General features: G+C 31.9%; 5 protein-coding genes across 8 annotated transcripts in view; 1 reads left to right on the forward strand and 4 right to left on the reverse strand.

The window, feature by feature from the left end:
* The window catches only part of LOC111427190 (Sil1 nucleotide exchange factor), a 40,250-nt gene that overhangs the window by 11,885 nt on the left and 1,892 nt on the right, over positions 1 to 26,473 (forward strand). For 2 of the 3 annotated variants that reach the window (XM_071194111.1, XM_071194112.1), the window contains one exon: positions 4,037 to 4,079. In XM_071194111.1, coding sequence (XP_071050212.1) covers positions 4,055 to 4,079 — 25 coding nt within the window. In that variant the 5' untranslated portion in view covers positions 4,037 to 4,054. Of the gene's footprint in view, positions 1 to 4,036; positions 4,080 to 20,031; positions 20,447 to 26,473 lie in introns of those variants that run through there. The other variant, XM_023062191.2, reaches the window with a different exon arrangement.
* LOC111427306 (protein-lysine N-methyltransferase EEF2KMT) lies at positions 3,854 to 5,178 on the reverse strand. The gene is made up of 3 exons (XM_023062379.2): positions 5,051 to 5,178; positions 4,692 to 5,000; positions 3,854 to 4,639 (listed from the first exon to the last, which is right to left on the reverse strand). The coding sequence occupies exons 1-3, from the start codon at positions 5,135 to 5,137 to the stop codon at positions 4,091 to 4,093; spliced, it is 945 nt and encodes a 314-aa protein (XP_022918147.2). The 5' UTR covers positions 5,138 to 5,178; the 3' UTR covers positions 3,854 to 4,090.
* On the reverse strand, positions 6,067 to 17,161 carry LOC111427305 (Inositol phosphate kinase 1). Its single transcript, XM_023062378.2, has 5 exons — positions 17,006 to 17,161; positions 16,514 to 16,949; positions 8,072 to 8,265; positions 6,684 to 7,318; positions 6,067 to 6,628 (listed from the first exon to the last, which is right to left on the reverse strand). The coding sequence occupies exons 2-5, from the start codon at positions 16,938 to 16,940 to the stop codon at positions 6,463 to 6,465; spliced, it is 1,422 nt and encodes a 473-aa protein (XP_022918146.1). The 5' UTR covers positions 16,941 to 16,949; positions 17,006 to 17,161; the 3' UTR covers positions 6,067 to 6,462.
* Positions 17,798 to 19,812, reverse strand: LOC111427191 (nucleoplasmin-like protein). Of its 2 annotated transcripts, XM_023062192.2 has the most exons (4): positions 19,457 to 19,812; positions 18,528 to 18,922; positions 18,386 to 18,430; positions 17,798 to 18,331 (listed from the first exon to the last, which is right to left on the reverse strand). In XM_023062192.2, the coding sequence occupies exons 1-4, from the start codon at positions 19,476 to 19,478 to the stop codon at positions 18,224 to 18,226; spliced, it is 570 nt and encodes a 189-aa protein (XP_022917960.2). In that variant the 5' UTR covers positions 19,479 to 19,812; the 3' UTR covers positions 17,798 to 18,223. The 2 variants fall into 2 exon arrangements, with proteins under 2 accessions (XP_022917960.2, XP_022917961.1); XM_023062193.2 differs by lacking the exon at positions 18,386 to 18,430.
* LOC139428969 (uncharacterized) lies at positions 23,040 to 23,933 on the reverse strand. The gene is made up of 4 exons (XM_071194117.1): positions 23,755 to 23,933; positions 23,392 to 23,696; positions 23,242 to 23,333; positions 23,040 to 23,184 (listed from the first exon to the last, which is right to left on the reverse strand). The coding sequence occupies exons 1-4, from the start codon at positions 23,816 to 23,818 to the stop codon at positions 23,067 to 23,069; spliced, it is 579 nt and encodes a 192-aa protein (XP_071050218.1). The 5' UTR covers positions 23,819 to 23,933; the 3' UTR covers positions 23,040 to 23,066.

The raw sequence follows: 26,473 nt of genomic DNA on the forward strand, positions 1-26,473 counted from the left end.
CACGTAGACACGATGACCTCTCTGGAAACCACATAAAGTATCTTTCTATACACAATTAAACGCGATAACTGGGTTGCTTCAACCAGAAATACTTTTTTTAAAATGGTACTAAAGAATTATTCATGAAAATAATTTCCGCTTGGTCACGTTTTAATCTCTCAGGACAAAATTCTCGCTCCAATAAACATAAGTAACAAAAAAAAAAGGTTTTTAAAATTAGTTCAGACACGATTCAAATCAATATTTGTTTTTTTTTTATGAAATGTAATTTTCTTATACAAAATAAAATGTGATAAGAAAAAATCAACTCTGCTAAAATTATCGCTGCTTCGTTCCACTGATCTAGTTCTAGGTAAATCATTTTCTAAGCACGAACATGAATGACATTTTTGTCGCGACGAGGGAAAGCTTTATTAGAAAGCTTGCTGTATGCGTGTTATTGACAATTAATAACGTGATTTATGGGTTATAATTCTTTTTTCGTAAACTTTTCTTAAATTTTAAACGCTTCTATTATTCCTATTGTTTTTTGAACAATCTCGTACTATTTTGCAAATACAGCACACGGTCTCACCTATTGTTAAGGTAGTTGAACCGAATGATTAACAGTATATCGTTGTTTTTTTGTGCCCGTTCCATCGATATTTTCCTTCCCCTCTATACCTCTCCCGTTATAATATATCGGTCCCTTGTCCATTGTGTTCGCTTTCGCGTCCATATGTGACCGCGAGGCTTATAACGGATCCATTTAAAACGATCGTTTCTTGAATGATTGATTATCCATTATTAAAATAAATCTCAACAAATAAACAACAACATGGGTATTTATACAATTTTTACCTCTACAAATATCTGATATTAATCAATTAATATAAGAACGAAGGCTTTCATGGTACGTTTTTTGAAGGCATTATATAATTATAATTGATATCTAATTGTCAGTTAAGTTGTTTTTGTCTTCCACATCAATCCATGTGCAGCTGAGTTCCCAGCCGTTTTCTCTATCATATCTTGTTATTCCCATACCCATGAATCTCTACCGCTTCTCTCGCCATTTTTTGGAAATTATGTCCGGTTCTAGCTAATACTTTGGTTTTCTCGAACTCTATGGTGTCCTCCTTTCTGGCATTGCCTAATTCGATGTTATGTCCAGTTTGGCCAACGTAATCCTTCCCACAACTGCACGATAGCCGGTAGACTCCCTCTCCCTTTAATGGGGTTTGTTTGTCTTTAACCCGTTAAGCGGATTGATAGGCTGCAGGTAGTGGCTCTCCTAGTGGCCACGTATTTTAGCAGCTAGCGTATATATTCGTCATATTCATCAGAAGAAATTTTCTTTTCGTCATATCCATTACACAATTTTTTTGCACGTTACATTCATCTTATACCATTCTATGATTGTGCACAATATTTAGTGAAATTTTGTTGAAAAAATAAAACTTTGTATTCATTATTTTAACTTGAACTTGCAAAAAGGAAGTAGAAACTGTGGGATTGTAATTATACAGCTCATAGCTCGAAAACAAAAGAGTTGCGACCCTATGTTTATATAAAAAATTTGGGTTATTTTGGTATGTACTACATCCTAGTAAAGTTTCCCGATTAAAAACTGAACCACCCTGTATATCATTTTGGTGGTTTTACTATTTTAAGCACTCTCGCTATGTCTTGTCGAATTTCTTCTGCTTTTACTTCACAGATAATTAATTAAATAAGTTTTAGTACAGTATTATTTTCTCATTTAGTTGAGGGGCTAGTTGAAGTCAGAGTACCATTCCAAAAGGAATTAGACAAAGTCTTCAATAGATGGCCCAAGTTTAAATTTTTCTGCCCATTGATTTTAAAAGTATCACTAATAAAATTGAAAGAACCAGATCAATCCATATTGTTTATATTCGTTAGCAGAAAAGTTACTCAAATTACTTTGTTGGTGATGTAGCAGCTCCATTCATAAGATTTTTGATGAGAGAAACTGCTGAATATTTCTAGATTTAGGTCCTAGACATCTAGAAAAATTCATTAGGTTTAGCCGTACGTCTCTAAAGACGGCTATTTAATATTAAAAGAGAATTTTATGTGGTTGGTAAAAAATGAGAAAAGGTAAAATAAGCGGTTGTTCCAAAAGGTATTTTGGCCCCGAGGGATTCTTTAAAGATCACACGCGGTAAGTAACGGCGGGTGGTCGAATAACCTCCCTTTTTTTCGTCATCCTTCTTTTTCTCTGTGATAATCTTCTCCTTTTCTTCGGTTTCATCATCCTTACCGCAACGAAATTTAAAAGTAATTTTCTTACTTTTTCAATGTGTCATTAAAATTGTTACAAATTTTTTTTATATAATTTTAAATCAAAAATTGTTTAATTATTGTTAAAACAGGAAATAACTAAAAAGGTACACGGTCCTTGAACAGTATAACTACACGTAAACGTACGGTGTTGGAGCCGATCCCATTTCCTGTTCGACCGGAAATGCGATAACCGGCCATTTACGTTTTAAATTGAAAAACCTTCATGTATCCAAAAGAATATCTAGTATGTTGAATGTAAATTACAAAGAATATTATTAATCGAATGAAATTTTATTTTAATGTTTTTATAGCCGTTGTTATTACAACGTAGATTTAAATAAAACACGATCTCTTCTTGGCAAGGCGATCTCAAGAGAATGGGACCGTGACAATTCCAGGTTGTATTACCATATAAAATTGCACACCGGGACAATGTATAAAGTAAATTTAAGGTTACTACGTACAAAGGAAAAAGGTTTCATTTAAAATATATAAAACTACAACAATGTTATGAGCAATTGGAGCGTTTCATTCATTCTTCGACGTTCAATTAAAACGCTTTTCGTCTTTTTAAAACGAGACTCGGTCGTTATCTGGTCGCTTTGAAAAATAAAAACGATCTGAAAACTCATCGTCGACCTGCTTGTTATCTCTTTTATAGCGTTGTCCAGGCGTCTTCACATTCTGACCTCCACAATTAAATTTACTTTTAAAGTTGAAGACCTTGTTTCCTGTGACCTCAACATCCACAGATTTCTCACGTTTCTCGAAATTTAAGTGAAAACTTTTATTTTGATGTCCAAATTCAAATTTTTATGATGATGAAACTAACACATTAAATATTCCTCCTATGCATAGAATAGGATCTACAAACAATTTGTAATCTTGTATTTGAAAAAGATATTCTGCATCAACCCAGTTTTCACAACTCGTAACAACCAACAAAACCGGATGTTATCCTGCGGTGTTTAAAACGATCCGTTCGAAATCTAGAAAACCGTTACGTAATTACATCGATACAATATGCAAAATAGAGTGCAACCGTTTTGCTTCTAAACTGCATTTAACTTAAATTTAACGTTATAAATAAAATTACAAAACGAAACTTTCCTGGTTAGATTAAACCAGTAAAATTATTTATTCAACTTTTTTCCATTTGAACTCGTTTGAACCATCCAACAGAACATTCAAACATTTTAAGAGATGCGCGGGTTGTAATATATTGACTTAAGAAGTGTACTCTCCGAGTCTCGGTCGGCTCTCTTTGTTGTCGTCTTTAATTTTTCGTCTGACAGCCCAACCTGCATCTCACGATGGATGCCCCCACGGCCTCTCTAATAAAGTGCATCCTAAATATCACCCTCTTCTCCGCGCAACGTTTTCATCTTCTTCTCGTTTCAAAGAACCGGTCTCTAAGAAGATGCCTATCTTTCAAGAGATGATGGTAAAATTCTTCTAGTAGATTCTAAAAATTTTTTAAATGATCTCTTAATTGTTTAAATTTCACTAATTTCAACAACGAAACGAGTTAACAAGATGGGTTAATTAATTAAAGACATTTACCGTGTTTATTAGGTTCAAGATGTGACTAGAATTTATTATTTTTAATGTATTCTTTGCGATTACATCACCTTAAAATGTTTTAAGAATGTTATGTAATAACAAAGTTATTTATAAAAGACACTTTTTATTATTCAATAACATCCTAGTGTTAAAAGTATCATAACGTTAAACCTTTATCTTGTTTCAGAAAATCCTGGAATTAAAGATGGGTTTTCCTCCAAGATGTATTGGTAAGTACAACTTATAACCTATTGTTGTGTGTAATTTTAAACATTTTAACAATTAAATTACAATCCCAATTAAAATATTTCGGAGAAGGCACCTTTAAATTTTCAATTTCGAAATTATCCACCAACAATAAATTTAAAAATTCATTTAAAGTGTCTTCATTTCGCTCAGTACATGATAGAAATATCGCCGAGCAAGTTCCACGTCTTAATAAAAACTTAAAAGTGTTTTGTAACGGTAAAAATAATTTTGAATCATAAACAACGTCCGCGGCTACGGTTACATCGCATTCATAAATTTCTTTTGTGTCCGAATTAACAGTTTCCCAAGAAACTTTTCTTACTTCATTAACTTTATTTGAAGAATTTAGATTTAAATTAATGTTTTCTTTTAAATTTTTTAACACGGAATCGTGACAATCCGTGAAAATGTATTTTTTTGGGCTACAATATTTCGTAATAACTATTCCCGTTAAACCAATTCCAGATCCTAATTCTAAAATGCGTTTGTTCATGAAAATTTCTTTATTTTCTAATGACCACTCTGAAAGGATTAACGAAGCCTGAAACAAATTTGTTGAATTTTGTGGTTAATTAATTCTTTTTAATTTTTACCCGCCACGTACATAAACCAGTGGTTCCTTCGGAAATAATGCTAGAGTTTTCCATTAAAATAATCCTCTCTTCGTTAAAAAGATAATGTTTAAAGTTTATTTTTGAATCAATTAGCGCCATCAAGCGGCCGAGAGCGTCATAAACAACATCGTTTATCTCAGCGTTCTGCTTTATTAACACCTCAATTATGTGTTTTATAAACGCCGTTTGATAAGATATTTTTATAGGATACTTTAAAATTTGTTGACTATTTACCGTTTCTTCAATTAATGTATTTTGATTATCCCATGATGATAAATTTTCGATACTCTATAACATTAAAAAACATAATTTTTGGTTAAAACTTTTTAATAACTTACCTCAATGTTTAAATTTTTTATTAGAACACAACAAAAGAATTGTTTCTTAATATTTTCTATTGATTTCTTAAAGTTTTCTTGAGACATTTTAAGGTTATATTTTCATAACCTAAAAATATTTATTATTTAGTTTTATTACTAAAAGATGGCGCTAAACTCTTACTGATTTATAAATCAAAGCGCGGTTAATCTTTAAATTTAACATAAAAGCTTGTATTTTTGTTTATATATATCTTTGTTTATTGATATCCTAGATAAATATGTATATCTATGAATAAAGGTTAGATTTTCTTAAGCCAAAAATATTTCCGATTTAGTGTTATTACTAAAAGATGGCGCTAAACTCTTACCATTTTTAAACCATTTTATAAATCAAAGCGAGGTTAATTTTTAAATTTAACAAAAATGCTTATATTCTTGTTTATATATAACCTTCTTTATAAACATGCTTGCTTATAAATATATATGTATATCTATAAACAAAGAATATATTATCTTAACCCAAAACTATTTTCCATTTAGTTTTATTACCAAAAGATGGCGCTAAACTCTCACCATTTTTAAACCAGTTTATAAATCAAAGCGAGGTTAATTTTTAAATTTAACAAAAAGCTTATATTCTTGTTTATATATAACCTTATTTATAAATATGCTTGTTTTTAAATATATATGTATATAAACAGAGGTTATATTTACTTATCTCAAAAATATTATCGATTTAGTTTTATTACTAAAAGATGGCGCTAAACTCTTGTCATTTTTAAGTCATTTTATTTATAAATCAAAACGAAAACTTAATCATCAAATTTAACAAAAAAGCTTATATTCTTGTTTATATACAACCTTCTTTATAGACACCTGGTTTATAGATATATATGTATATCTATAAACAAAGGTTACATTTTCCTAATTCAAAAATATTTTCAATTTAGTTTTATTACTAAAAGATGGCGCTAAACTTTTACCATTCAAAAATCAAAGAGATTAACTTTAAATTTAATAAAAAAAAGCTAATATATCTTTCATTCATTTTATTTAAATATTTTCATACACAAAAAAAAATATAAATTTTTTTTTTAAATAAATATCCTAAATAATTATTTTTACAAAATCATTACGTTCAAGATAAAAAATTAAGACATAAAAAACACGATATAGGCAATAAGTTAAAAATAAAAAAAAATCGTGGTGTCATGTCAGAGATAATAATAATATAATTGGGGCGAATTAATTATTTAAAAAAATGACACGATAAAAATCACAATAATACAAAGGTTTTAAAAATATAGCACAGTAATTTATGGCTTTTTACATCAAATAAATTAATTAATTGCGTATAATGTAATTTCTTTTTAATAATAATAATTAATTTGTAAATTTGTACTAGTTATTTAAAACGAAAAATATTGTTTTTACATTCCTATTTGTGAAGATAACTTGGATAACTCTTCCATTCGTTTAAAATGTTTATCAATGGTTGAAATCGGCTTTGGATATAAATCGAAAACACCTACATTTACCGCATAAGATCCGTTTGACGATTCCAAAATATATCTTTGATCTAACGTTACAGATGTTCTATAAAAAAAATCAATCATTATTTTATCAAAATAATTTTATTTAAATTACTTACTTTAAATCAATCATTTTTCGATAAGTCAACATAAACGAACAATCATTCGCTACAGACGCAATTAAATACGGAGTTAATTCTAATTCGTTAAAATCTTTACCGTTTTCTTCTTCATTAACACACAAAAAATCTTTCTTCCTTTCAATTTCATTTAATAACGTTTTAACATAATTGCTTTTATTCCCCAATTTCATACGATCTTTCAATTCTTTATAATAACTAATCCCCATCGAATCTAATTTTTGTACACGTAATATTCTTTCTAAAATACAACCTTCCGGAAGATCGCCACAATTTGGATCCATTTCTTTTCGATTCGAGTTAAAAATACACGATGAACGTTTTATATCAATACTTTTTATTAACGTTTTATAAATTATTTCGAGGAATTCCTCCATTAAATTATAATTTGACGACGACTCTTTGTTATGATGGAGCCAATCTTTTAAGAGATCTATTAAATTATCTTCGTTACTTTGTTCACCGTAAACTTGTACTCCATTTCGAAATATTTTAAAATTATTTTGCGGATCGGTTATTAGAGATTTAATTGATTTTATCATTCGATGTTTTTCACCCGAAAATAAATCTAATGGGCAGTAATTACTTATTTTTTTTATTTGTCCTTGAGACAACTACAAAGAAATATAGTATTAATTAAATAATTTAATAAAAATTGACAATAATTTTTATACTCTATTTTTTAATACAGAGAAGTGTTTTCAAATTGAAGCGCCAAAAAGAAGGGTTGTTATTGGTCAGTTTTAAGCAAAAATTACACTAGGAAAATTCGAGATTTGACCGAGAACTAGAAACATTTGGGTTTAACCACACGTCTCTCAAGACGGCTAAACCCGAATGATTCTAGTTCTAGGTCTTGTGTTAGTTCTAGTGCTAGTGTAAAACTAGAACTAACACTAGATCTAGAACTAGAAAGTACAGACTACAGTTTACTTAAAATCTTCTCTGGTTTTAAAACTCCCGCCAAAAAATAGCTTTGAGAAATTACACTGTGTAAACGTGACTTTTTATTTTACTCCTCTACATTAAAAAATAGAGTATAGTTAATTTTGACAGATGATTTTTAACCTAAAAAACTGTCAATATTGAGGTTATGTTTATGTTTATATGCACCGAATTTAGTTAAAATCGAAAAAAATAAGTTTATGAAGTATAATTAATAAACTTATTTTGTTTATTTAAATACAGTTATTAATAAAATTTTAATCAATTAATTAATTTTGTTGCACAATTTCGCTCAAATATATTATGAATGAAAACCTGTATTATCGACATTTTTGTATTACACTTTCTCCGCTAGATGGAGAATTTCATTTATACATTAAATTATTATTAATAATTTTTTAATCAATTTTAAATTATCTTACCTTTAAGTACTGATTTTGGCAAAATTTACATTTTTCCAAAGGATTTCTATTAGCAATCCATCCCTGTTTTGGTTTAATTTCAACGGAATAAGTAGCCCCAATTAATCCATAAGAGTCTAAATGTTTGGGCAGGAAGGCAAAATCCGTTAAAAATGTTGCTTTTCCAAATTTTAATTTCTTGTGTTTCCTGTAATCTAAACGAAAACAAAATAAATCAAGAACGTTCTAATCAAAAAAGTTGTCAAAAATAGTTAAAATTCGTCGTTATGACTAAAAAAAAATATTAATAGAAAATGAAAGTGAACAAACATTGTTATTCACAAAAACACAATAAATTTAAATGTTTATTGAATAAATCTCCGTGTGTACTCGCCGAGAAATTAACGAAAAATCAGAGCAAATTGATATCGTTGGAAAGACTTAAAGCTGCGGTTCAACAAAAACTGGATAAATCTTGCGAGAATTTAGCAAAAATCGATGAGAAATTGACCAGAACGAAAATGAGAGCAAAACACGTCGAGGACGAAAATTTTATTAAATGTCTTCATTGTAACTTATGGCGGGATATTGATGCGTTAAAACGACGAAAAAGATCTTGCGAATTGCAAGCGGTTGAATGCAGAGAGGATATGTATCAAAAATTTGCTGCTTTGAAAAAAATTTCCATCCCAATTTATCGGAAAAAAAGTAATCGAAAATGTTGTAAGACAATAAAATGCGAAAAAAAGTTGTATTGATGAATAAATTTATTTATTTCTAACGATTTTTGAGTAATAACATTTTCATCGAAATTTGAAAAAAGATCCAAAACAATAATATTGTTCTCATAAATATAAACATGTATTAGACACAACATAAAAAATGCTGACTAAATTGATCAGAAAGAAATAAATAGAAAGAGAAAGATGTTAATTTAATGTTTGAATACAATCGAACCATTTAATCTTCGTTCGCCGTTAGTTTCGAGAGTTGTTGAGGTGGGGCTTAAATATTAAAGAGTAACGAGATAATGTTGGTGTCAGGTAACAGTGGCGAGACAAACAGATATCAAACGTCTGGGATTCGAGACTCCTTTTTTTGCTTTGTTGAGAAAGGAGTTCTTATCGAATTTCCAGACAATGGTCCCCTTTTACCGGAGACCGGTTTGTGAACTCTTTGAAAAGAAAAATGAATACGAACACTATCTCGTCGCACGTGGACAAGAAAGGTTGATGACTCAAAAAATGTTTAACTCACATTAAATATTTAATAGCTTTTTATTTTTGAATTTTTACTATGTCATTCAATATCAGTTAAATTTCTAAGTAATAAGTCAAAATCACACTTCAATGTTAACATATTATTTGGACATCTAAAAGGAATCAAAAACGCAAAAACTTTTCTAGTATCAGGTAACAAACTTGAATGAACATGATACCATCAAGGTGAGAATATAAGTTTGTTATAATAAAAATAAATCAAGGGAAAAATACAATCGGGTAATTAGCTTGGTTATGGTGTAAAGGAACACGGCCTTGGTGGTTAAACTTTTTTTATTTGTATATTCAGGGTTGCTATAAACACTGCAAAACTTCCTGATTTGTAAAAATATCACGCAGGTGCGAAAGCTCACGACTAGTGAGATTATTAATATCTCAAATTACCATATTATATTATTTGACAATTTAAATTGGTCAAAATACATTTCAGAACAAATACCGCTGGTAACTGAAATAGAAAACAAATAACTGCGCTGGTATGGACACATAGTCAGAATGCCAGAAGAGAGAATTCCCAGAAGAGTACCTAATAGAAATGGGAATAGATGGAAAACGAAGGAGAGGAGAAAATAGGGCACAAGAGAGGAGGAACAACACCAAAGCTGTGATGGCATCTAGGGGAAATGATAAAGTAGTGGTGGAACGGATATCCGGAAACTATCCCGCTTTGGCAGGATATTAAAAATCTATTACTTAGTACTCCACCATTCACAGGAATTAGTATCTCTTTTAGGTATTGGACCCTGCAGATAATAATCAAGTTGAACGCTATGGACCTTTACATTAAAATGATTTGTTATTGTCAGGACATTTAAATTGGAATGTTTTCTATCTCTTTTCAAAACTAGAGTTTTCCACTCTAGCGTCGCATCTTGTTTACTCTTTAATCTTTGATATTGCTGTGATAAGTGCATATTGCAAAATGTGCAAAGTTTGGGATAAAAAGGAAGGGAAAAATGATGATTTAGGTATTTTCAAGCTGGAATGTTACTGTCTTTGCGGTTATTAATCACTAAACTGTCAAATTGAAGCTTTTATAATCATTCTCGCCAAAAGTCAAAATGGGTTCCAAGTCACAAAGATATTGTGAGTAATGAAAAGATGGACAAGCTGGCTAAAGAGGTAGCGAGGACATCCTTTATTGGAACCTAATCCGGTTGTGGACTATAAAAAAGCCACTTCAAAGTTTTCAAACAGGTGATTGACTCAAGAATAGCTTTTCGCTGGAAAGATCATTAAGACACAAACAGGCGAAAAGTGGTTTCATCTCTCAGCAAAACGGAATTAAGGGCGCCCTCAGGTTTCCTGACTCCACACGACCTTAAATTATCATCTCTTCAACATTGGACAAGCTGAGAATCAAACTTGTCGATTTTGCAACGACAACTCAAAAACTGTGCTGAACATATTCTGTGTGACTGAGTTTATCTGATACCTACGGACATAAAGGAGCAAGACTTGTGAGCAATACTAAGGTTCATTAATAACTTAAATCTACCCAAACATCTGATTAGTAAGTTATTTTTTAGTAGATCTTCATAAATTGCCAAAATATGTTTTCGTATATCTAATTAGAGTGGTAGAAGATGTAACATTAAATGGGCAGATCCAATTGATTTAATCGAAGAAAGCGCCCCAGAAAAATGAGTTATTGCAGCGAAATTTCGCTTTATTTATTTTAGTATCACATTTAAGAATACTTTTAAGAATGTTGCATAACGCATTCAAATAATTATATCTTTACAAATTTTTGTTTTCTAATTTTTTGTCCTATTTATGAGGAGTGAGATTAAAAATTACGTAACTTTCGAATAGATATATAATTGCGGGACGCAAGCATGAAATGTATGTTTTTAGATTAAAGTAAACCGCGGCGGGGCCACCAACATCGCGATTTCATAATTGCCCCCCTTCGTATCCTGTTATTTTATTTCATTTTTTTTTCGTTGAACTCTCACGCGGCCCCCCCAGGGGACGTTTCCTGCGAAAAACACGTCGTGGCGCCTGATGTGTTACGCAAATATTGACAGAGAAGCAATCTCCTTCTCTATCAGAGAATGGAGTTTTTTTTATGATAATACACTCGAGATTTTTTTACAACAAAAAAGTCGATTGCAGGTGTAATGACTAAACCAAAAAAAAATTATTTACATATTTTAACAATTACGTTGCTATATTATGGATTTTTCATGTTCAATATCATTTTCTACGTATTAATTTTTATCTCTACAACCGTATTCTTCTCCAACAATTTTAGATAAACCGAAAAATCCCCTTGATTTCTTTTTAATAAAATGATTCAAATTTAACGTTGTTTTGTATGTTTCGTTGAATGAAACTTATCAAATAAATAAAAAAAGCGATAAATAAATTCTCGAATTTTTTTCAATTCGTCCATTTATTGCTCACCGAAAAAAAAACCTTGAAAAGATAGCAAAACGTTTTCGACTACAGGAATTTGGTATGATTTCGGTGACGTAATGATAATAATTGATACAGGTTATATTTATAAATTAAATTAATATAATCATCGTAAATCACAACAAAAATTAAAATATAATCACTTAAATACTTATTAATGTTTATTTAAGCGAAATAATAATGTAATTTTCCAATGTTTATATGAAAATATGTTTATAACGTTATAACCGCATTTAACAAACAGGATAAAGTAAATAAAAATAAAAATAAGTAGAAACAGGGAAGCCTTTCTAAAATATCTTTCCATTACAAGTTAATATAATAATTCCGGTTCAGTTCAATTTATTAATAAAGAACGTGTTCATTTCTATTTTTATTATATAACCCCAATAATCTTTATTATAATTTTTTATATTTGCTTTTTTGTATAAACGGAATCATCGTCCAGGTGTTAAAGAAGTTTCAAACCCACACACGCATAAAAAGAACACCTGGTCGAGGTAGTGACGGGATTCCCAGCTTCCCAGTGTCTCCAACCGTTCTTTTATTGCCGTCTTATTGAACGGACAAAACGGCAAAGAATACTCAATGAACCGAAGAAGATTTTAACGGCGAAAGAGCCGTTTCGAAAGACTTTCACTTTCTCATTTAGAAATCGGTGACCGTATATTTTTGAATGAGAACCATGAACTTGACCTTCTCGAATTCATTGATAATAAAAAAAGACATAAAAAATAAATTTATTAGATCTTCTTAATTGAGTTAGATCATCATTTGTGAATAATTTTTTTATGTGCTTCCTCAAGATCCAAATTGTTATTGTATCCAAAAAGAAGATAATCTTAAAAAAATTGAAAATAACGAAATACTTGGACGATATTTGCTTGGGATTTTGAATAGAGGATTGTGAAGTTAGACACAAACGTTTTAATTCCATGGAAAAATCTGTTTTCAATTTGATTTACGCACAAATATTTTGATGTTGTTATATATTTGGACTATTTTTTTTTGACGAAGAGGTTATAAAGCTTATCTTATGTAGTAAATTTGACCGAAAAATGATGTAAATAACGAAACTTTCCTAAAGGTTGCGTTAAAATGGCGGATAATAGCGAATAAAATTAATTTGACGTTTACAAAGTGAGCTTAGGTTTTATCTTTATATATAATCACGTGGGAAATTAAAAATCCTTTAATTTGAGTCCAAACACGACCCAATTATCTTAAAAAACACCTGAGATATCCCACATTTAATTTTGACATAACCTCAAAAAAGTTACAACCGGAAGTTGGTGGTATATGTTGTTTTTTTTTAAGATAACTCGACCGAGTTTAGGCTCATTTTAAAGGGAATTTAATTAAGATTACGAATACGATGTTAGATTAATCAAATTCGATAGTAATAAAACCAAAATGGAAGATGATTTAAGAAAAATGATTCGATTTCAACGAAATTAAATTCTCCGGGTATTTTTAGATCTAGAAACAAAGAATTTTATTATTATTTAATTAAAATTATTAATCAAGATGGCGAAAAATATCAAACAATATCAATTTGACGTTTACAAAGTGAGGTTAGGTTCTTTTCTTATTCATAATCGGATGGAGAATTAAAAATCTCTTAAATCGAGTTCAAACACGATCCAATTATCTTAAAAAACACCCGCGATATCTCACATTTAATTTTGACATAACCTCAAAAAAGTGACAATCAGAAGTTTGTTATCTTTTAAGATAACTCCATCGAGTTTGGGCTCGTTTTAAAGAGAATTTAATGTAGATCACGAATACGATGTTGGATTAATCAAATTCGATAATAATAAGAACAAAATGGCGGATTATAAAGAAACAATGATTCGATCTTAACGAAATAAGTTTTTCGTTATTATTTATAAAATATCAGTATGTTGCATATTTTTATTCAATTAAAACTAGAACTAACACTAGAACTAGAATCATTCGGGTTTAGCCGTCTTTAGAGACGTGCGGCTAAACCCAAATGATTCTAATTCTAAGTATAGTGTTAGTTCTAGTGATAGTGCTAGTGTAAAACTAGAACTAATATTAGACTTAGAACTAGAAACATTCGGGTTTAGCCGTCTTAAGAGACGTGCGGCTAAACCCACATGTTTCTAGTTTTAATGTTAGGTGTAGTGATAGTACAAGTGTAAAACTAGAACTAACATTACACCAAGAACTACAATCCTTTGCATTACATTTGCATTACCACATTGATGCCAACACGAAGTACAACGTCCTGAAAACAGAGCAGACGATCAAATAATTGTTGCTACGTCAGAAGATAACCTTCACAAAGCCGTATACTTGCTCAATAGCATAAGTAGATATTACAACTGGGAAATCTTTAAGACAAAAATAATGGCATACACAAATTGACAATCTACACAAGAATGTGTGGACCCTGATGTATGGCAGCGAACCATAGATGACAAGGAAAAAGGACATAAGCAAGATAGAGTCCGGGTAAGTGCAGTTTCTAAGAGCGACCAAGGGCTGAAATAGCTTGGAACTTGAAATTTTCGCAGTTAACGATAAAATCAAAGAATACAAATAGAATTGAATACTAAAATTGGCACTCCAGTATAAACGAAGAGGAAGACGATCAGTGGGACGCCCGAGAAAGAGGTGGTCTGAAGGATGAGTACAAATCAACAAGGCCTAAACCTAAACGAGGACGAAGTACATCACTTGACGCCATTTTTATTACTGTGCTTCTTACTGGCGCCAAAAATCCATGCATGTGGAAACTTAGCTTAAGTCACCATAAAATTTGCTAAATGTTAGTGAAAACCGCATCTCGACATCTCCATCCGTTCTCGAATTATAGAAGAAAATGTTAAAAACTCAAATGCCTTCAATCGGACCCAATTACCATATCAAGAAAAAAAAATCAAATCATAGCCATGATAACTGTAAACATGTTATTTACTAACGCAGAAGCGTATGATATATTACGGATTTATTTTCAATGTTACAAAAATGCTGCAATTGCGTTGCGAAAATATGCAATGCAATTTCCACAAAGAAAATATTTTTCTCGACAAGTGTTTTCAAGATTGGCAAAGCGATTACGGGAAAATGGCAATTTGCAGCCCATTTAGACATCTGTAAAATTCGTAGAACACATTGAGGAAAAAAAAATTGGGAATCCCGAAAACAATTGTCCACAAGATTCTTCAAGATAATAATATGCATCTCTACCACATTGTTTTATACAAACACAAATATTACGGGAGCATCTTTCAATAGTGCACGTGGTGTAAATTTGCTTTATTGGTTTAAACGTATGGTGTGTAGAATGTATGTTACTTTATGGCAGTTACACCTAGCTTCAGAATTACTTCAAAGACGTCGGCCGCCCCAAGAATCATGAACAATACTTATAGCGAGAGATACTTATAGGAGATTCTTTCCGTTGATATAAAAATTAATCTCGGCAGACTTCAAAAACGTCGTCTGCTTCAAGTATCACGAACAGATGACGACCGACGTCTTTGAAGCTGGCCGCCCCAAATATCCCGAACAATAATTATGGGGGCCGACGTCTTCGAAGTCTTGTGTAGTTCAGAAGAATTTTACTAGCAGCGGCATTTCTTTGTCAGAAAACACATGTTCTCGACACTGTAGGAGTAAATAAGTTTGTGCCAAAGAAATTTAGGAACACAAAATTAAAGAGAGGAGAAATTATAACGAAAGAAGACAAAAACGGTACAAAAATAATAAACAAAACCCACTTCCGATTAGAATTCCGTGAAAATTTGATCCCAACTAAAAGTAATGTAAGAATCTAAGAAAAAAAGAAGATGTGCGATAAAAAAATCTTTGTGTTTATAAGAACACATCTTCTTTAAGACGCCTTTTGATTAATAAGAAATGCTCAATACGATTTATAAACGACCCATTATAACCGCTCGATGTTGCTCAATTACCCCGTTTCTATTTTTACACTAGAAATTTATTACAATTGAGCTTATATTATTATCTTAATCACTTTGCTGTAGTAGTAGCAGTATCGTTATCGGAAATTCAGTTCGAAATTATCAACTTTTATTATGAATGGTGTAAAAGTAAAGAGGTTTATCTCAATTAAGTTGAAATTTTATTGTGAAATTGTTTTCCTTCTTTTTTTTTATAAAAAATAAAAAGATGAGTAATCCAATTTTAGCAATAAATATAGAAACCGAAAATTTAACCGCATATACGTTACAAAATAGGCAATAACCAAATAAAACGATGACTAACAGTTTAGGTTAAACACAAATAAAAATTATATTCACATTTTATGATTTAATTGCATTAAAAAAAAACGTGAATAAACTAATTTTGAACATGTGAAGTTCTATTTTTATTCGTCATCATCGTCTAATGTAACGTCTGGACTTAAATACACATGAAATTGTAGCAAATTTGAAGGATATACCCGTATTTTACGAGTTTCAATTTTAATTGGGATCCCGAATGAAAGTGGAAAGAAATGTTTTGAGTTGCTATAATTAAACTTATGCGTCGTCTACTGTCTAGACAACTTTTTTATTTTATTTTAAGGTTATTTCCGGATTTTCCTTTTTTTTATTTCAAAAGGAAAAATTTTCTACCTAAAAATAAAATAAAAACGGTTAAGAAAATTATGACTCAAAATTATTTCCTGGTGTTCACAAAATTTCCCAAACCTATCAGCATGGTTTTTCCGCGAAACATTTTAAAACAACGTATTTATCAAGAAAGGAAAAAAATTACTTACTTGGTCTACATTGTTGCAAAGCTTTATTCAGATCTTCCGTTTGTCTTCTATTAATAATAATAAGAGTAGCGTCACAAACAAAACACCCCATCAATGGGGTCATAACATTTCGATAAAATTTAATGTCAAGTGATTCTTCAGTTGCCGTTTCTATATCTTCGTTAAGATCTTGATTCAAATAATCCGTAATTAATTCAACGAGCCAATCTATTAAGGTGGTACGCGATTTTCTTTGAGTCTTTTTAATCCTTAATATCTGTCTTCGATTAGGTAACGAAATAACTAAATTCGCGTTACCTTCGCCTCTATAAATCCAGTCTTGTTGTTTTATATCTGTAGATCCTTTTATGGGCTGTTGGAAAAATAAGAAACTGAATTTCGCGAAGATTTCTTTTATGTTTCCCAAATTATGAAGAATTGTAGTCATTTTAGTTATCTAAGATTAAAAGAATAAAATAGTTAAGAATTTTTTAGAGGTTATAAAGTTTTTACCGTTTTAATTTTTTCCGTTCTATAAAGATAAAAAACACATAATTTAACGATTTTTAATACTGCACTTAAAAACTACTATCACATTTTTAATAGAACGCACGCGAAAACGTTTTCTTTTCAGTTCTTTAACAGCCACAACAGCTGAACTGAAACTATTTTAATGACAGCTCGCGTTTATATGTGACATTTCATCCGCGGCTAACTTCACAGTACTCCTACCAATTCAACAATTAAATTTATTTAAAAAAATATTTTTTTATAAATCTTTATCGCGTCTACCAAAAAATACCGTTTAATTTTGGGTTGCCTTATCTTTGAGATAAATTGTAAACACGTTATTTGTTCAATTTTTACGACATTCCCCAATTTTTAATATTTTATACTATATTTAGAATTTATTACTAATTAAATAATGTTATTAAATTTAATACATAACAATATTCACTTATTTATTATAAACATAATAAGTAATATTTATTTATATTAAAAATATTTTTTTGATTACTTGCATCATTAGCGCCATCTTCAAGCGATCCCTACGATTTAAAATACAGGTAACTGTAATTTTGAAATTATAAAATCTATCTCAAAATCGTATTTTTCGGGTTTTTTGGAATAATTTTTTGGGAATAAAACCAATGCCTCGATTATTTGAAAAATGTTTATTTTTTGTAATTAATTAATTTTTAATACTGACGAACACAACGTATTTTTTCATTTTTAATCTCTTCTTTCAGTTCTTTGAAAGATTTCAAATTTAAAAAATGAGAAAAAAAAATTAAAAGAATCAGATCTACAAAAAGAATCGTTTAATGAGATTTGTTTTTTTTTGGTATTTACAAAGCAAAACCACAACTGCAAATAAATACAAGTGGAAAAACGTTCACAATGGTTATAACGAAATTAATCTTTAATTGAGATAGGATAAACTAAACATAAAAAAGAAAATTAGGGGCAATGAAATTATTGATAAATGGAATATCTTTTAATTCTTATAAGGAAGCGGAAGAATCGTCAACCCCTAAAAAGGGTGATGTTTAATAACTCATTATTTCTTTTTAAATTATTTTTTCCATTTTTGTCATTTTATTTTATATGTATATAAAAAAGAACAAGTCCTAACTTAATGTGTGGAACTAAACTACATTTAATATGTTAAGATGAATTTAAACGACCCACCCTCGCTCACTTTCTTTCTCTCACCCTTTACTCGTCTCTTTACTTTTTGCCCTTGTTATTCTTCGTCGCCGCCCCTTTCCCTTTCGCATTGTTGGTTGTCTTTGCTTTTTTGCTCTTCGGCGCCTCATCTTCTTCCTCATCTTCCTCCTAAAACACAAAAACAAATATATTTTAACATCAAAAACATCATCAAAATCGCACCTTCACTTCTTCGATTGGGGACAACGATCTTTTTCTTTTCCCATCCTGAAAAGGTGCAATTTTGAATACCCAATATATTCAAAACATCATGCCACAACAACCCCTCTATTTATCTTTAAAAAATTAATTCAAAACAACTCACCACTCCCTCTTCACCTTCCTCTTCATCAAGCATATCTTCTTCGAGTTCATCCATTTCGTCGAATTCTTCAATTGGACCTCCAATCAAATGATGACCGATGATGTGTACGGGTCCAGATCCTTGAATGAGACTGAACGTAACTGGTGGATCGGGAAAAGAGAGATCTAAGAGCACTTGGTTATTGGGGCCACCCGCTTTCAACGTCGCAACTGGTACTTTAATGGACTCTTTCCACGTCATCGCCTCTACTTGTATCACGTTCACCTCTCCTTCTTTTGCGTCCGGGCCCAATAATGCTTGTTTAATGATCAATTTGTGTCCACCTTGGTAATCCTCAGGAACTTTTGCTTCAGGATCCCATACTTCACTCGCTTTTGCACCTTCCAATGTTAATGCTTAAAAGAAAAAAAAGTGAGGTTATGTTAAATGATGATGAAAAAAAAGATAAAAATCAAAAATTGACTTCTTTTTAGTAAAGAAATTAAAAAATTATCAAAGTATTTTAAAAGATAACCTCAAAAAATCGTTTGAAAAACGTTTCGTATTAAAAGTAAAAACCGTTGAGAAACCGTTTGAATAAGGGGGAACACAAACAACAAAAGGATTTTGAGACGATACAGCCCCCGATGTAAACAAGAACGATTTTGGCGGGTGAAATGCTAAAACCGCACATAAATTACGAAGCCGTTGATTAAACAACATCGCGGTTAATCGAAATTGCACGGATTTAAACGCTGGTAATAAACGGTTTAAAAGATATTTAGCAAAGAGTCACCGGTAAACACTAAACAATGAGTGAATTCTTGTAATGGCGCGCAAAAACACCGGCGCCGTTGGCGAAAAATTACTCAAACCGCTGTAACTACGCAACAAATCGTTGTAATAATATTGATAAACGATCCGGACAGGTTATAAATAATAATTCTTACCATAAAAATATTCATCGGCCATGTCTGGTACAGGATGTTTGTGGATTTCTAAAGAAACTGCACGTGACTAGAGAAGCCGGCTAACTAAACGGAATGATTGAGGGCGAATGCAATGGCGGTAGCCGTTAGTTCGCAACTTCGAAAAACGACCACCTAAGGCGCTCGCGTCACTTTTTTTTAGGGAATTACACTAGAATTCGAACCAATTCGACGAAGCATTGACAACAATGACAACAAAAAAATTACTAAAATTACAAAGAAATTATTCTTTTTTATAATCGTATTGTTTAAAACAATATTAATCACTAAAACACATCGAAGATATATACATAAAGTACGTTAGCGTCGTCTCCACCACTCTAAAAATACAAATAAAAAAAAGTAATGCGAAATCAAATAAGATAATTTAGCGGGAAAATTAAAATAAATTCGAAAAATTCAATTAACAATGAGGTAAATCCTTCTTTGTGGAATATTTAATGCATTTTAGTACTTTAACAAATTTGTACAATCAAAATATTGAGTGAAATTATAAATTTAATATATTTTTACACATTTATCTGACATCTACCGTTCGCGATATGAACCACGCTTCATAACCACAACAATAAGCACATAAAAAATTGGCTTAAATGTTGTTAAAAAAATGTTTAAAATTTGATCAAAATTATAATTATTCATCAAAAAAGTAATATTTTTAACATAAACATTGACATTTCTGTTTAAATACGTGGTCCAATAATCAAGCACCAGATATGTATCACCACGAATCTAACCTAATATACTCTATGCGTGTTCCTTAAAAAAACTAATTTTATCACAATTTCCGGTAGCTTAACTCGTGCTAAAAGTGAAAAATGAACGTTAAAGTGGTCGCGTTTTTAATATTGTTTATCGCCCTAATAACCGGCGTTCAAAATGAAACTAGCAAGAAAGAAGATGATGAGGAAATATTTGTACCAACACATGAGTGGAAAATCGTCAAAAAAGGTTCAATTAATTATCAAAAAATCAATCAATTTTATAAATAAATATTAACTTGTATTTATACAGTATGCAAAATCCGCATTTAAACATCCATCGAATAATCACGAATTACTCAAGAATGGTAGTAGAAATTTCAAATATTTGTGATGATTTATTTCAATTTGAAGAGTAAAAGCAAAAGTGGATGTCTCGGTTATCTATACAGTAGACGAAAGAGCATTTTATTAACATTTTCAGTGCCCTCTCAGTCAATATCTTTACAGGATGATAAATATACGAAAAATTTTATCAGGGGACTTCATTAGTGGTGTATATTGCCGTATTATGCGCCAAACAATGAAGATTTTGTCCACACATGATATTGTGTCTCAGCAATATTGTGGTACTCAACATTCAGGCAATAAACATGTTAACAGTTGACAACAAAAAGTTGTATTTTTGTGTAGATAACTGCTGTTATACAAGATTTTTAAACATGTTTTGTTCCCATTTTGATTGTTAAGCACTAGTTTTTTCAAAAAACTTCAAAGTCTTAGAATTATTATAAAAAGGATCCTCTCATAAGTGGTTACAACAGTCTTGAACACGTCTTTGGTGTTTGTGTTACCCTTAAATGGCGCGAAATAATGTTAAAAACTTGGTTTTAAAAGTCTCTATGCTGTTAGAAAATCATTCATATATACAGGCTGTTTCTAAATTGATGTGAAAGATTTCAAGGGTGATTTTCAGCAAAAATTAAGGGGTGTCCTTTATATAACTTTTTGTTCAAAACCCCTTCTCCTCCAAGTTATAGCCCTCTAAAGTTGAGAGAAAAAATCTGCAACTTTCTTATCTCTTGACATTTTACAACTAACAAATTGTTTGATCACAAAAAATAAAATAATGTTGAAATCAATTTGACATAACTTCATTTCTTTGACTAATAATAACCAATCTCTGAGTTAATTCACTTGAGTCTGTGTATTATTTTATTTTTTTGTGATCAAACTAACAATTTTAAGAGAAAACATCAAGAGACAACAAAGTTGCGTATTGAATCCCTCTATTTAAATCAAGTTTTTAAATGGAAAAATGTAGACGCATTAAAAAGTTCTGATGAAAAGTATTATAGGGGTTGATTTTTTCAGCCCCTTGTAGTAACATTTTTGGGTTATAAAAACCGTCAAAATGTGTCATTTTATTAGCAACAGTTAACTGTCAAATTTCGTTCTTCTAAATTCCTATATATATATACTGGTGTGAAGTTATCCATAAATCCCAGCAATAAACTTAAAACATTAATAATTCCGTAACCAATACGATTTGGGTAACCAAATTTCACACACAGGTCACTCTTACCCTCAAGAACAGCTAACCACCCCCATTTGGTAAAAAAAAAATTTTTCAACCCTCACCCCCGAAAAAGGGATGTTTTCGCCCTGATGGGCACCTTCGAATTAAACGAAATTCTACCACATAATAGAACACACTTCTAAGTATTTTTATCAATTTTCAAAACACCGTAAGCCCTAACGGTTTTCGAGAAAAAAAATCAGTATTATAAACCGCGGATGGGACTTTAGGGGTGAATTTGACCCCGTTGGGCACCTCCAAAATTGACGAAATTTTAGGATGATTTAGAGAATGCCTTTAGCGATTGAAATCAACCATCCAAACACCGTAATGTATTACGGTTTCGGAGAAAAAAAATGTGTTATTAGACACTATAGGTATACAGCGCGGCGCGGACTTTGGGGGTGAATTTGACCCAGTTGGGCACCTCCAAAATTGACGAAATTTTAGGATGATTTAGAGGATGCCTTTAGCGATTGAAATCAACCATCCAAACACCGTAATGTATTACGGTTTCCGAGAAAAAAAATCTGTTATTAGACACTATCGGTATACAGCTCGGCGCGGACTTTGGGGGTGAATTTGACCCCGTTGGGCACCTCCAAAATTGACGAAATTTTAGGATGATTTAGAGGATGCCTTTAGCGATTGAAATCAACCATCCAAACACCGTAATGTATTACGGTTTCGGAGAAAAAAAATGTGTTATTAGACACTATCGGTATACAGCTCGGCGCGGACTTTGGGGGTGAATTTAACCCCGTTGGGCACCTCCAAAATTGACGAAATTTTAGGATGATTTAGAGGATGCCTTTAGCGATTGAAATCAACCATCCAAACACCGTAATGTATTACGGTTTCCGAGAAAAAAAATCTGTTATTAGACACTATCGGTATACAGCTCGGCGCGGACTTTGGGGGTGAATTTGACCCCGTTGGGCACCTCCAAAATTGACGAAATTTTAGGATGATTTAGAGGATGCCTTTAGCGATTGAAATCAACCATCCAAACACCGTAATGTATTACGGTTTCGGAGAAAAAAAATGTGTTATTAGACACTATAGGTATACAGCGCGGCGCGGACTTTGGGGGTGAATTTGACCCCGTTGGGCACCTCCAAAATTGACGAAATTTTAGGATGATTTAGAGGATGCCTTTAGCGATTGAAATCAACCATCCAAACACCGTAATGTATTACGGTTTCCGAGATTGTCTGAAATTTTAGGATGATTTGGAGAGTGGATTTTTGATAGAAAAAAAAACTTTTGATAAAGAATGAAATTTATTATATTAATGGTCTGTTTTACTTATAATTAAATTGTGTAATGGATTGAGAATATTATTATAATTAGTTGCTACCGCGTTCCAAACCGCTTCCAATCCTTGTTCATTTAAGTGAATGCCATCCCTGTGTAGAAATTTGTATTAAACACATAAGAAAAGAAAAATTTTCACGTTGTGTTACCCTTCCATCATGTTTCTGTTAACAATTGCTTCAATGTCGGTACAATTGATTTGCTTTTCAGCACAAAACCGTCGAATGTAATGATTGATTTCCTATAAAGGCATAGAGAGTATTTATTTATAGCATGACATAGAAATTATAATATCTTACGTTCACAGACTCGAAGTTTTTGCAGGGAGGAATTGTGCAAATTTGTATTCCTTTAGGATTTAAGGAAAGAAGGAAGCGGAAGAGGTGAGAATATTGGGACTTTAGTTGGGATGGTGATGTTTTGTGGAGTATATCGTTAGTTCCTATCATTATAACGATATGTCGTTCAACAATATCTCCACAAAACCAAGGGGAACATGTTTTTGGAATACACTTTGCGCGCCGCAAAAGTTTTAGTATTGTTTGACCGCCTACTGCTAAGTCGAGGAAATATTTTCCGTTGCTTGTCCGTTTTGATTGTCGTCCTAAAAATATATACCATTAGTAGGAATTAACTTCATATCTGTTAAAACAAATACTTACTTTGTATAGTACGTAGCATTCGGCAAAAATTACTATCGCCCAAAAACAGTAATTTCGTCGGCATCTTCGCTGGTCACTGGTTTTAACAAGAGATAAGCAGAACAACTGATCTCTGCAATAGCTGAGGAACCTTTATATATTATTAAGTTCTTACCTGTGTTACAGTAATATCGATGGCTATGATTAGTCAAAGCCGGTGTAAGTGTACTTACAATGCACTAACTCGTAAGCCACGTACCTGCTTAAGTGACCTTTTTACTGAAAAGAAGTTAAAAAGGAATTCCCTGTACATTTATTAACATCAAAAATAAGTTTCTGAATATCACTATTTCTTTATTAACTTCGCGCTTCTAAATGAAGACGTCGTTACCTCGCCAAATATTAATATATATATATTATATATTTAATTAAATATAACTATATTTGTAATTTATAATTTATATTATATATAAATATAATAACTTATTTATACACAATATATTATATACACAAAAATATTAACGAAAATATCGAAGCAGATTGATTCTAAAAAGAACCGATAAAATATCCATAAAGCGCGAACTACAGCAAAATATATCAACTAGTGATCTCCGTCCCCAATAGAATAGTTTAAGCACATTTATAAGTTTACTCCTCACCCTTCTGGCAAAATCTAAAAAAAAACAAAGGCGCTCTAAAACAACGCCGAATAAGTCGGCAACTATTTTCCCGGAATGCACTTATAATGCAAAAAATATGGACATATTTTTTCCTTAATACCTGCGCCTTTTGTAACTGCACGTGGCGGAGTTCTTACCCTTTGTCAGTAACGACTAAAAGCACATAAAACTACAAAATGCCTTTCTTAACAAAATTTATTTTTTCCATGAAATATTAAGAGTTTCGCAGTTTTCATAATCTATTAAAATCGCTAAAGGCACCTGCTATCTGGTCTACATACGTGTACAATTTAATAACAAATTTTTTTCTCTGAAGCCGTTAAGGGTTACGGTGTCTTGACGGTCGATTTAAATCGCTAAAGGCATCCTCTAAATCATCCTAAAATTTCATCAATTTTGGAGGTGCCCAACGGGGTCAAATTCACCCCCAAAGTCCGCGCCGCGCTGTATACCTATAGTGTCTAATAACAGATTTTTTTTCTCGGAAACCGTAATACATTACGGTGTTTGGATGGTTGATTTCAATCGCTAAAGGCATCCTCTAAATCATCCTAAAATTTCGTCAATTTTGGAGGTGCCCAACGGGGTCAAATTCACCCCCAAAGTCCGCGCCGCGCTGTATACCTATAGTGTCTAATAACAGATTTTTTTTCTCGGAAACCGTAATACATTACGGTGTTTGGATGGTTGATTTCAATCGCTAAAGGCATCCTCTAAATCATCCTAAAATTTCATCAATTTTGGAGGTGCCCAACGGGGTCAAATTCACCCCCAAAGTCCGCGCCGCGCTGTATACCTATAGTGTCTAATAACAGATTTTTTTCTCGGAAACCGTAATACATTACGGTGTTTGGATGGTTGATTTCAATCGCTAAAGGCATCCTCTAAATCATCCTAAAATTTCATCAATTTTCGAGGTGCCCAACGGGGTCAAATTCACCCCCAAAGTCCGCGCCGCGCTGTATACCTATAGTGTCTAATAACAGATTTTTTTTCTCGGAAACCGTAATACATTACGGTGTTTGGATGGTTGATTTCAATCGCTAAAGGCATCCTCTAAATCATCCTAAAATTTCATCAATTTTGGAGGTGCCCAACGGGGTCAAATTCACCCCCAAAGTCCGCGCCGCGCTGTATACCTATAGTGTCTAATAACAGATTTTTTTTCTCGGAAACCGTAATACATTACGGTGTTTGGATGGTTGATTTCAATCGCTAAAGGAACATCTAAATCATCCTAAAATTTCATCAATTTTGGAGGTGCCCAACGGGGTCAAATTCACCCCCAAAGTCCGCGCCGCGCTGTATACCTATAGTGTCTAATAACAATTTTTTTTTCTCGGAAACCGTTATACCTTACGGTGTTTGGATGGTCGATTTAAATCGCTAAAAGCATCCTCTAAATCATCCTAAAATTTCATCAATTTTGGAGGTGCCCAACGGGGTCAAATTCACCCCCAAAGTCCGCGCCGCGCTGTATACCTATAGTGTCTAATAACAATTTTTTTTTCTCGGAAACCGTTATACCTTACGGTGTTTGGATGGTCGATTTAAATCGCTAAAGGCATCCTCTAAATCATCCTAAAATTTCATCAATTTTGGAGGTGCCCAACGGGGTCAAATTCACCCCTAAAGTCCCATCCGCGGTTTATAAGAATGATTTTTTTTCTCGAAAACCGTTAAGGCTTACGGTGTTTTGAAAATTGATAAAAATACTTAGAACTGTGTTCTATTATGTGGTAGAATTTGGTTTAATTCGAAGGTGCCCATCAGGGCGAAAACATCCCTTTTTCGGGGGTGGGGGTTGAAACAAATTTTTTTTACCAAATGGGGGTGGTAAGCTGTTCTTGAGGGTAAGAGTGACCTCTGTGTGAAATTTGGTTACCCAAATCGTATTAGTTACGGAATTATTAATGTTTTAAGTTTATTGCTGGGATTTATGGATAACTTCACACCAGTTATATATATATACATACAGGTGATTCTCAATCTATACACATAAACTTGGGGATTTATTCTTCGAGACAAATAATTTTATTACAGTTATTATATATAGTTAT

The sequence above is a fragment of the Onthophagus taurus genome, chromosome 2 (assembly GCF_036711975.1).
Source record: "Onthophagus taurus isolate NC chromosome 2, IU_Otau_3.0, whole genome shotgun sequence".
NCBI classification, from domain to species: Eukaryota; Metazoa; Arthropoda; class Insecta; order Coleoptera; family Scarabaeidae; genus Onthophagus; species Onthophagus taurus.